The sequence below is a fragment of the Arachis hypogaea genome, chromosome 6 (assembly GCF_003086295.3).
Source record: "Arachis hypogaea cultivar Tifrunner chromosome 6, arahy.Tifrunner.gnm2.J5K5, whole genome shotgun sequence".
Lineage (NCBI taxonomy): Eukaryota > Viridiplantae > Streptophyta > Magnoliopsida > Fabales > Fabaceae > Arachis > Arachis hypogaea.
In genome coordinates this window covers 48649295-48661809 of record NC_092041.1, presented here as the reverse complement: position 1 = coordinate 48661809, position 12515 = coordinate 48649295, and the positions used below count along the sequence as shown (strand labels likewise).

Below are 12515 nucleotides of genomic sequence, written 5' to 3'. Positions count from 1 at the left end.
ATAGAACTTAGAGGTATTTTTGAAAATTTTGCCAAATTTCTAAAAATATATATATATATATACTTTATCCAATATTATATTATCTTTGAACCAGATAACAAATTATTTTTTATCAACAAATTATTTTTACTTTTAATTTTATCTATATGTAACTTTTTTTAATTTTTTTGGGATTAGACCTATTAAATTAAAAGCCAATAATTTATATAAATTATATATATCGCATTAAAGCAACGAATTAATGAAATTTATATATAATTTATTTAAATTTAAATAATATGAAATACTAAACACTAATTTTTATTTTTCAATAAATATTATATTATAATTTTATATATTTATTTAATTATTATCGGATCAACGGTTTAACTACTGATCCATCGATTGAACCACTAACCCAATAATCCATTAACTTCATTGGATTGATTATTGGTTCAGTTTTGATAACTATAATGCACTAATTTTTCATAAACTACACCGTAAAATTTGTAACCATTTTTTCTGCATTAATTTTTCAATGTCACATAAGTTTTTAAAATAAATTAAAATAAATTATAATTAGGCACACTAAATATTTTAGCAATACATTTAAAATTAATGTAAAAAACTTATATATAAACTTGAAAACATAATAAATAACATAAATACATTCAAACCTAAATGAATAAAATAAACACATTTAAAATTATAAAATTACACACTAAGTATTTTATCAATGCATCCAAAATTTATAATAAAAAATTTATATACGAACCTAAAACTTAATCAATAATATAAATACATCTAAAATTAAATAAATAACATAAAAGTATCTAAAATTAGGTATTAATATATCCAAATTTCATTAACATGATAAATTCTAAATCAAATAGATAAATACAACCAAAAAAAATTATCATCACAAAGTCATGAAGAAAAACACTAACATACTAACAAATTTCATTAACCAAAAGTTACATGTGAACTGGTTGTCGATTTCGTTAGCTCTCGTTTTTTGAATATTTAAAATTAATTTTTTAGATTTTAATTTAATTTAAATTATTTTCTTAATTTGTATTTTAAATAAAAAATATTAAATTTATTTAAATATATTTATTTTATTTTTTTAATTAATAAAAAAAATTGATTAAAAGAACAATTTAAAAAATACCTAGTTAAATTGAGAAAAGAGATAATAAGAAAATGGAATGGTACAAGCAAGTGAAGCAAGTAGAGCGAATAATAAAAGTACTTGAATGGTGGGCCATGTACAAATGAAGGTAAAAAAGAGAAACTAAACTTGTTGATGATCATCATCAACCACTGAACCAAGGATCAACGGCCACCGATTCAACACAAAAGGGACAACCCTCCAAAGTCCAAACTGAAATTTCAGAGTGATAATGATAATAATAATTAAAGAGCAATGCTAGGGCCAGCAATTTTTGTGATTGTTAGCCATCAACTAGCCATCAATGATGATTTGATGGTGTGAGATTGGTGTGAGATTTCATCCAATGGCTCACCTTTCTCTGCTGGTTACATGCTGGCCAAAATTCAATAAAACTGCTGGCCCCTAGACTTTTCCATAATTAAAAACCACAAAGGAAAAAAGGTAAATTAACCACCATACAGAAAAGATTTCTTTTTTTTTTTTTCAAATACACAAATTTCCTCAATCCCTTTTTAACTCTCTAGTAGTCAGTGGTTGGGAGCTGCTCATGGGTGTGGCTGATGAAAAGAACCTCGTAGATGACTCCGGCAATACCACCACCGATGAGTGGGCCCACCCAGTAGATCCAGTGATTGCTCCAGCTCCAGCTCACGACGGCGGGTCCGAAGGAAACGGCAGGATTCATAGATGCACCGTCGAAAGCCCCACCTACAAGGATGTTGGCACCAACGATGAAACCAATTGCGATTGGTGCAATAGTTCCCAAACTACCCTTCTTGGGGTCAACAGCGGTAGCGTACACAGTGTACACCAAACCGAAAGTCATCACAATTTCCAACACCAAAGCCTCACCAACACCTACTCCTGATGAGAGTGCAAATGCTGGAACAGTCTGTGATGCACCGTAACAAAACCCACAGTAAGAAAATAATATAATACTAGTAAACAAAACAGAAAACAGTTACGAAGGTGGTGTGTGTAACGGCTTTAACTGACTTACGCTTGCGGTGACGAACTTGAGGAGCAAGGCAGCGACGATGGAGCCGAGGAGCTGGGCGATGATGTAGACGATGCCGCGGAGGAAGGTGATGTTGCCGCCGACGAAAGCGCCGAAGGTGACGGCGGGGTTGACGTGGCCACCGGAGATGTTGGCGCCAACGGAGACGGCGACGAAGAGGGCGAATGCATGGGCGACGGCGGCGGCGATGAGGCCTGCGGGTGTGGCGGCGCCATCGTTAGTGAGCTTGTTGTATGCGATGCTGGAACCTGAACCGGCAAAGACGAAGATAAGAGTAGAGATGAACTCAGCAAGTCCAGCTTTCAAGGTGTCTGGGTGAGTTGCCTCTTCGGGCCTTCCGATAGCGATGTTTCTGATCGGCATCTTCTTCTAATGAGTGAGCTCAACAGTGATAAGGAGCAAGAAAGGGTAGTGTATGCTCTCAGTTCGCTACTGGTGTTTCGTTTCTGCTCTCACTTTGCTGTTATATGGAGAAGGACTAGCGCTTTGTTCCACCGGCTGCAGCCGGTTCCCGGTTATACATGTTGAACTTGATCATGGGTTTGTAATCGTGCCAACTGCCAAGTAAGCATTATGAGAGGAATCTCGTTTTTCCGAAAACAAAACAAGCTATTTCATGACAGCCTGTGTGAGTCCCCCTCTATTTTGGTCAGTTTTTATATCAAAATTTATTAAAATCTTTTTTTTTCATAGTATTCCTAGTCCAACAGTCCGCTAAAATTTTAAATTTTATTTAAAGATTTATTATTAAACAATAAAATATACATCAACATTTTTTTGCAACTATTTTTAATAATTTTAGTCGATATATATATTAAATTATTTTTAAAGAAAAGAATAAATAAGTTTTTAACTTTATAATTTGTGGATATATAAATTTTTAAAAATTTAAAAATATATTTAAATTTTTTATTTCTTTTAAATTTAGGCATATCGATCCCTCGTATTCACTTAAATTTATTAAATTTAATGCATAAATCAAATGTGATTCTTATTATACTGATCTGGTTGATACGACCGTACACTTAAAAATTTTTTTAAAATGAAACAAATTAGACTTAAGAATCAATGTGTCTAAATTTTGAAAAAATTAAAAATTTAAATATATTTTTAAATTCTTAAAAAATTAAATGTTCACATATCAAAAAATTAAAGATCGATTTGTCTTTTTTTTATTTTTAATAAATAATTTTTATTGATTTATATGATAAATGTTAATGTAAATTATATTAATTTATGTATATAAATTTTGCTAAATATAAATATAAATTATATATTTTATGTAAGTAAATTATGTTTATTTAAAATAAAAATATTTGTTGATTATATAAATTATTATTTTTATATTTATAGTACTAATAATTTAATATCATACTTTTTATTTTGATTGGTTAATAAGTTTTTTTTTCAAATTACTTCAATTTAATCCTGCCCTTATATGATATTAATATCAAAGAAATTTATTTCTTAAAATAAAATGATCAACTATCAAAGTCAAATACGTTTAAACAACAACAAAAAAAAAATCAAATGCGTTTAATGTATATTAAATGACTACTATTTGGGTTTAAAAATAAAATAAGGTACTTATATATGTAATAAATACATTAAATGACTACCTATTATATTGAAAGCAAAAATAAAGTATGTTAAAATATAGGAAATTATTTTTTTTAAAAATAATCCATTTCTGAATCTGATAGATGATTTAATTAACTTTTAACACCTCGTATTATTATTATTATTATTATTATTATTATTATTATTATTATTATTATTATTATTATTATTATTATTATTATTATTATTATTATTATTATTATTACTTGAAATTAGATTCTGAATATATCCAAAAATATTAGTATATTTATAGTAAAAAAAATTATTATTTTTAAAATAATTTTATTTTTAATGATAGATAATTATTTTCTTTTTTTAGAAAAATTATTGAGATTTTGTTGTAGATATATAAATGAGAATTATCTTAATTACTTATTCTATTATTTACTTAAATAGAGCTAAATTTTTGTGGCATACGACCTCTATGAAGTGGAATAAAGAAAGATGTTAGATCTCTTAAGTGGATTTTTATTTATTTTGGATTTAATTTTATTTTTGAATAATAATAATAATAATAATAATAATAATAATAATAATAATAATAATAATAATAATTAGCTTCCGCGTAAATGAGCTAATTTTGTGTATGAAATTCTAGAAAAAAGGTGTTTTTTTTGTGTTATAAACTTATAATACACAATGTTAAATTTCATAAAGGAATTAATAGAATTCCTTGAAAATAATAAATAAATTGAATAACGAATATTTTGGTCTTGATATTATTACTGTAATAACAATATAAATATAAATTTAGAAGCGAAGGGATGTAGCTACTACCACTTGTTGCTATAAGACAGCGAAGCAATTCGGCTGTAGCGGTTTTAGCGACTGACACGTGTTCGAGATGGATAAGGGCCACGTACATGTGCTGATAAGTAAAAGTTGTCTAAGCTTTTTAGTTTCTTGAATGTTCTTCATGGCAATCTACAGCACCCAACATTTATTATTTATCTTCCATTTGTTTATGTTTTAAGACGTGCACGATGACGACCATATAATAGAAATGCAAATAATAATTTAATCCATCCGAGAAAAGAATGCTAGAAAAGAATCGTTAATTATTAATTATAACAACTAAATGCAATAAGTACATAAATAAATCTCTGGTCTTTGAAATTTACGTGGATTTTTGTTTAAGATTTTAAAAGGTTAAATTAAACTGTTGTTTTTTATATTTTCGGTCTTTTACTGAAATTGTACATTAATATTTTTATATTTTCAGTTTCTATTTATTCCCATGAATTAATAATATTATTTTTTTTATTTTAATATATATTTGATTCCATTCTATGATGTATTATCATTATTCATCTAAATAAATTTACGATGGAACGGAAGTATGACTCCTTATTTTACATAAGTTTTTGCGAGTCTCTAATCGGATAGTATTGAGCTACAACTTGAAAATACATCACCTAAACTGCAAATTGCTTGGACTAATTAGATATGTAACATAAAATCCGGTTAGCTTTGGGGCGATTGAGGTTTCTATGGCGCTAAAGTTAGAATACTGAGCTTCAGTTTCCGATCCAAAAGATCTGACCTTGTCTGTGACACTTTAAGTAAGATCAAGAGAGATTGAATTGAGTGAGCTTCATCCTCGCTCAGATTAAATGACCACTGACCCTGGCATTTGATGTGGATTAGAGGAGATTAATTGACCACTAACCCTAGCATTAATCACTTACAGCTTTGCCATAGAGTGAATCATTTGTTATTAATATAGTTAATAAGAAGTACTAATCTGAAAAGATAAGCATCTTCAAAGTCTTAACTGATTTCTCATTATTGTTTCTACACCAATTTCGCACTGCTCTCTTTATTATTTTATTTTATGCACCACCACCAACAACTCACTTTTCTATTTTCCTAACTAAGTTCTGCAAGATAACTATTGCTTGCTCAATCCAACAATCCTCGTGGGATCGACCTTGACTCACGTAAGGTATTACTTGGACGACCTAGTGCACTTGCCGGTGAAGTTGTGAGTATTCAATTTCGCGCACCATTTGACAGTAGAGACTAATTTGCATGTTTACTGGAAGTATAGGGACCAACTATATAATTTAACCATTTGAAAATGACAAAAAATTTCCTAAGCTATTTGAACTTACCCCACCCCTCCTCAATTCTCTCTCTCTCTCTCTCTTTCTCTCTCTCTCTCTCTCTCTCTCTCTCTCTCTCTCTCTCTCTCTCTCTCTCTCTCTCTCTCTCTCTCTCTCTCCCCAAAACAGCACCACTCCAATGCTCTCTGTCTCTCACCTCTGTCCACCACATCTATTATTGGATTATAATTTGTGGAACCTTTTCCGTAGCCTGAGAACCTGTCAATTCCTTCATTGAACGATTTTTTGTAGTTGCTAAACTCCACTTTGGCGGCGTTGATGCCTTTGTTGTAAGAGGTGAAATAATCTGCACCCACATTGGATTGCTTTTTGTAGGTGGTAAGCCCTCGACAGCGTTGTTTCTGCCACTGGCGTAGTTCGAGAAAGTGTTGGTTGGATTGTTCATGTCCCGTACTCTTTGAATGTGTCGTTGCCGGCATTGGTCAAGTAGGACGTGAACCCAAGGTTAAGAACATTGACACCGGAGGCATAGCCGCGGAAATCGCCACTGCCTCCTGCAGCATTAGAACCGTAGGTGTGGAAGGATTTGTTGATAACATTACCGTCAGTGGCGTATATGCTGAAATTCTTGGAATAGCCGGAGGAGTTGCGTCTATATCGGCAGAAGTCATTGATGGGGATGTTGACGTTGTTGGAGTACTTCTTGAATGTGTCGGAATCACCGGGTCAATTTCCGTAGTTGGTGAAGTTCTTGTCCCCGTAGTTGGAAAAGTTGGCGTGCTTATCGTGCTTCTTGAGTGAGGCTCCAAGGTCCGGGAAGCAGAGGAGGTTTGCGATGGCACAGAATTTCGTGAGGCGCTTGGAGAGTGCGATTCCACCTTTAGAGCCGACGAGTTTTGAGAATGCGACTGGGCTTTGGTCGTCCAAGTAATACCTGAGCGAGTCAGGGTCGATCGCACGAGGATTGTGGTTTGAAGCAAGCTATGGTTATCTTGTAGATCTTAGTCAGGCGGATAAAAGAGTTGTTGGATTTGTGAGATCTAAACTAGGTAGATATGTTTATAATGATAAGAAAATTGTTAAGGCTTGGAGATGCTTTGTCCTTTTGGATTAACTCTGGTCTTACTATCTTCTTCAATTGTGAATGATTTCTTCTATAGCAGGCTGGTGGACGAAATTGTGATTTCTATCTTTTGAGCTTTAGCATATATTTACTCTTAGGGCACTGTTTATTTTCACAACTCCGTTCAACTAACCAGCAAGTGTACTGGGTCGTCCAAGTAATAAACCTTACGTGAGTAAGGGTCGAATCCACAGAGATTGTTGGTATGAAACAAGCTATGGTCACCTTGCAAATCTCAGTTAGGCAGATTAAATTGGTTTATGATTTTTTAGAATAATTAATAATAAAAAGGAATGATAAAAGGGATAGAACACTTATGCAGATTCATTGGTGGGAATTTCAGATAAGCGGATGGAGATGCTGTAGAGCCCAGGGACGCCTGCTTTCCTACTGCTTCTACTCAATCCTTCTTACTTCCTTCCATGGCAAGCTTTGTATAGGGGTTCACCATCAACTGTGGCTACTTTCTTCCTCTCGGGGAAATATCCTGTGCGGCTGTCACTCGCACAGCTAACCAGTCTGGAGGCATCACCCATGGCTGATGGCTACATCCCATCCTCGCAGTGAAAACTAATGCTCACGCACTCTGTCACAGTACGGCTAATCACCGGTTGGTTCCCTCCCCTACTGGAATAGAATCCCTCTTTTGCGTCTGTCACTAACGCCCAGCAGGTTACAGGTTTGAAGCACGTCACAGTCATTCATTACCGGAATCCTACTCGGAATACCACAGACAAGGTTAGACTTTCCGGATTCCCAGGATCCTACTCGGAATACCACAGACAAGGTGAGACTTTCCGGATCCTCATAAATGCCGCCATCTATCTAGCTTATACCACGAAGATTCTGTTGGGGAATCTAAGAGATACGCATTCAAGCTCTGTTGCATGTAGAACGGAAGTGGTTGTCAATCACACGCGTTCATAAGTGAGAATGATAATGAGGGTAATCTGACTCATAACATTCATCATGTTCTTGGGTACGAATGAATATCTTGGAATAGGAATAAGATAGAAACCGAATAAGAGATAATAGAATTGCATTGATACTTGAGGTACAGCAGAGCTCCACACCCTTAATCTATGGTGTGCAGAAACTCCACCGTTGAAAATACATAAGCAAAGAGTTCAGGCATGGCCGAATGGCCAGCCCTCTCTAACGTGATCACAGGATTCAAAATACACTCCAGGATGTCTAATACAATAGATAAATGTCCTATATATACTAGACTAGCTACTAGGGTTTACATGAGTAAGTAATTGATGCATAAATCCACTTCCGGGGCCCACTTGGTGTATGCTTGGGCTGAGCTTGATCATTCCACGAGCTAAGGCATTTCTTGGCGTCAAACTCCAGGTTATGACGTGTTTTGGGCGTTCAACTCCGGATAATGACGTTTTTCTGGCGTTTAACTCCAGACAGCTGCATGAACTTGGCGTTTAACGCCAAGTTACGTCGTCATTCTTCGAATAAAGTATGGACTATTATATATTGCTGGAAATCCCTGGATGTCTACTTTCCAACGCCGTTGAGAGCGCGCCAATTGGAGTTCTGTAGCTCCAGAAAATCCATTTCGAGTGCAGGGAGGTCAGATTCCAACAGCATCAGCAGTCCTTTTGTCAGCCTTCTTCAGAGTTTTGCTCAAATCCCTCAATTTCAGTTAGAATTTACCTGAAATCACAGAAAAACACACAAACTCATAGTAAAGTCCAGAAATGTGAATTTAACATAAAAACTAATGAAAACATCCCTAAAAGTAGCTTAAACTCACTAAAAACTATATAAAAACAATGCCAAAAAGCGTATAAATTATCCGCTCATCACAACACCAAACTTAAATTGTTGCTTGTCCCCAAGCAACTGAAAATCAATAGGGATAAAAAGAAGAGAATATACTATAAAGTCCAAAATATCAATGACTATTAATTTAATTAGATGAGCGGGACTTGTAGCTTTTTGCTTCTGAACAGTTTTGGCATCTCACTTTTTCCTTTGAAGTTTAGAGTGATTGGCTTCTCTAGGAACTTAGAATTTCGGATAGTGTTATTGACTCTCCTAGTTAAGCATGTTGATTCTTGAACACAGCTACTCATGAGTCTTGGCTGTGGCCCTAAGCACTTTGTCTTCCAGTATTACCACCGGATACACAAATGCCACAGACACATAACTGGGTGAACCTTTTCAGATTGTGACTTAGCTTTGCTAAAGTCCCCAGTTAGTGGTGTCCAGAGCTCTTAAGCACACTCTTTAGCTTTGGATCACGACTTTAACCATTCAGTCTCAAGCTTTTCACTTGGACCTTCATGACACAAGCACATGGTTAGGGACAGCTTGATTTAGCCGCTTAGGCCTGGATTTTAATTTCCCTGGGCCCTCCTATCCATTAATGCTCAAAGCCTTGGATCCTTTTTACCCTTGCCTTTTGGTTTTAAGGGCTATTGGCTTTTTCTACTTGCTTTTTCTTTTTCTTTCTATTTTTTTCGCCAATTTTTTTTTTCAAGCTTTTGCTTCTTCACTGCTTTTTCTTGCTTCAAGAATCAAATTCATGATTTTTCAAATCATCAATAACCTTTCTCTTTGTTCATCATTCTTTCAAGAGCCAACAATTTTAACACTCATAAACAACAAGATCAAAAATATGCACTGTTCAAGCATTCATTCAGAAAACAAAAATTATTGCCACCACATCAATATAATTAAATTAAATTCAAGGATAAATTCGAAATTCATGTACTTCTTGTTCTTTTGAATTAAAACATTTTTCATTTAAGAGAGGTGAAGGATTAATGGATTTTATTCATAGCTTTAAGGCATGGTTACATACTAATGATCATGAAGTAGAGACACAAAACATAGATAAACACAATAATTAAAAACCGAAAACACAAAGAAATAAAGAACAAGGAATGAATCCACCTCTAGTGGCGTCTTCTTCTTGAAGGACCAATGATGTTCTTCAACTCTTCTATGTCCCTTCCTTGCCTTTGCTGCTCCTCTCTCATTGCTCTTTGATCTTCTCTTATTTCTTGGAGAGTGAGGGCGTGTTCATGGTGTTCCACCCTTAGTTGTTCAACATTATGGCTCAAGTCTTCCAAAGAGGTACTAAGTTGCTCCCAATAGTTGTTGGGAGGAAAGTGCATTCCTTGAGGCATTTGTTGATGATGAACTTCCTCATGTTCTTCTTGAGGGCCGTGAGGAACTTCTCTTGTTTGCTCCATCCTTTTCTTGGTAATGGGCTTGTCTTCTTCAATGGAGACATCTCCATCTATGATAACTCCGGCTGAATAACATAGATGGCATATGAGGTGGGGGAAGGCTAGCCGTGCCATGTATGAGGCTTGTCAGCTATTTTGTAGAGTTCATTAGAGATGACTTCATGAACCTCTACTTCCTCTCCAATCATGATGCTATGAATCATGATGGCCCGATCCACAGTAACTTCAGATCGGTTGCTTGTAGGGATGATGGATCTTTGGATGAACTCCAACCATCCTCTAGCTACAGGTTTGAGGTCCAATCTTCTTAGTTGGACTGGTTTGCCTTTGGAGTCTACTCTCCATTGGGCGCCTTCCACACAAATGTCCGCAAGGACTTGGTCCAACCTTTGATTAAAGTTGACCCTTCTTGTGTAGGGGCGTTCATCACCTTGCATCATGGGTAAATGAAACGCCAACCTCACATTTTCCGGACTGAAATCTAAGTATTTCCCCCGAACCATTGTGAGATAGTTCTTTGGATTCGGGTTCATACTTTGATCATGGTTCCTAGTGATCCATGCATTAGCATAGAACTCTTGAACCATCAATATTCCGACTTGTTGCATGGGGTTGGTTATGACTTCCCACCCTCTTCTTTGGATCTCATGTCGGATTTCCGGATACTCATTCTTTTTGAGCTTGAAAGGGACCTCGGGGATCACCTTCTTCTTTGCCACAACATCATAGAAGTGGTCTTGGTGGCTTTTGGAGATGAATCTCTCCTTCTCCCATGACTCGGAAGTGGAAGCTTTTGCCTTCCCTTTTCCTTTTCTTGAAGAAACTCCGGTCTTGGGTGCCATTGATGGTGAATGAAAAAAATAAAAAGCTTAGGCTTTTTACCACACCAAACTTAAAATTTGCTCGTCCTCGAGCAAAAAAAGAAAAGAAGAGGAGAAGAAGAAGAAGAGAATTTTGGTAGAGAAAGAGAGGAGGGGGTTCGGCTATATGAGAGAAGAAGGGGTTGTGGTGTGTGAAAATGAAGAAGAAAGGAGAGGTATTTATAGGGAGGGGGGAGGGTTAGGTTTCGGCTATTTTGGGTGGGAAAGGGTGGGAATTTGATTTTGAATTTTATGAGGGTAGGTGGGATTTATGGGGAAGAGGAGGTTGATGTGAATGGTGCATGGGGAAATTGGGAAGAGGAGTTGAGGTGATTGGTGAAGGTTTTTGGGAAGTGTGACATTGAAAATGAGATTTGGATTAGGAGAGTGTGATTAGGATTAAAAGAAAAGGTAGGTGGGGATCCTGTGGGGTCCACAGATCCTGAGGTGAAAAGAAATACCATTCCTTCACCCTATAGGCATTTAAATTGCCTTCATGCACCATTCTGGCGTTCAAACGCCCATTGGTGCATGTTCTGGGCGTTAAACGCCCATGTAATGCTTGTTTCTGGCGTTGAACGCCAGTTTCAAGCTTGTTTCTGGCGTTCAGCGCCAGATTGCCCTCTGTGTGCACATCCTGGCGTTAAACGCCAGGTTGTTGCTTGTTTTGGGCATTCAGCGCCAGAAAGATGCTCTGTTCTGGCGTTGAACGCCAGCCAGATGCATCTTACTGGCGTTGAACGCCAGTCTGCGCTGCCTCCAGGGTGAAAAATTTTTTTCTTCTGTTTTTGACTCTGTTTTTAATTTTTTGATTTTTTTCGTGACTCCTCATGATCATGTACCTAATAAAACTCAAAAATAACACTAAAACAAAATAAAATAAAATTAGATAAATAAAATTGGGTTGCCTCCCAACAAGCGCTTCTTTAATGTCAATAGCTTGACAGTGGCTCTCATGGAGCCACAAGGTGATCAGGTCAATTTAGTGTGTTGTCTCCACACCAAACTTAGAGTTTGGATATGGAATTTGAACACCAAACTTAGAGTTTGGTTGTGGCCTCACAACACCAAACTTAGAGTTTGACTGTGTGGGTTCTTCTTGACTCTGAACTGAGAGAAGTTCTTCATGCTTACTCTCTTTTGTCATAGAGGGATGACCATGTGCTTGAAACACAAGGTATTCCCCATTCAATTGAAGGACTAACTCTCCTCTGTTGACATCTATCACAGCTTCTGCTGTGGCTAGGAAAGGTCTTCCTAGGATGATGCATTCATCATCTTCCTTCCTAGTATATAGGATTATGAAATCAGCAGGGATGTAAAAGCCTTCAACCTTTACTAGAACGTCCTCCACTATTCCATAAGCTTGTCTTACTGACTTATCTGCCAATTGTAATGAGAACAAGGCAGGTTGTACCTCAATGATTCCCAGCTTCTCCATTATAGAGAGTGGCATAAGG

At 35.8% G+C, this 12515-nt stretch overlaps 1 protein-coding gene across 1 annotated transcript; it reads right to left on the bottom strand.

Moving 5' to 3' along the window:
- Positions 1–1210: 1210 nt before the first annotated feature.
- On the bottom strand, positions 1211–2853 carry LOC112696591 (probable aquaporin TIP-type). The gene is made up of 2 exons (XM_025749414.3): positions 2154–2853; positions 1211–2045 (listed from the first exon to the last, which is right to left on the bottom strand). Exons 1-2 carry the CDS (start codon positions 2532–2534, stop codon positions 1674–1676), a joined length of 753 nt encoding a protein of 250 aa, XP_025605199.1. The 5' UTR covers positions 2535–2853; the 3' UTR covers positions 1211–1673.
- Between the last annotated feature and the right edge of the window lie 9662 nt (positions 2854–12515).

What these genes read in the sequence shown, in the direction of transcription:
- LOC112696591 (XM_025749414.3), bottom strand. Translation starts at nt 2,534, where the DNA reads ATGCCGATCAGAAACATCGCTATCGGAAGGCCCGAAGAGGCAACTCAC. An exon ending in TCAAGTTCGTCACCGCAAGC is followed by an intron (nt 2,046 to 2,153) that starts GTAAGTCAGTTA and finishes GGTGCATCACAG; the next exon opens with ACTGTTCCAGCATTTGCACT.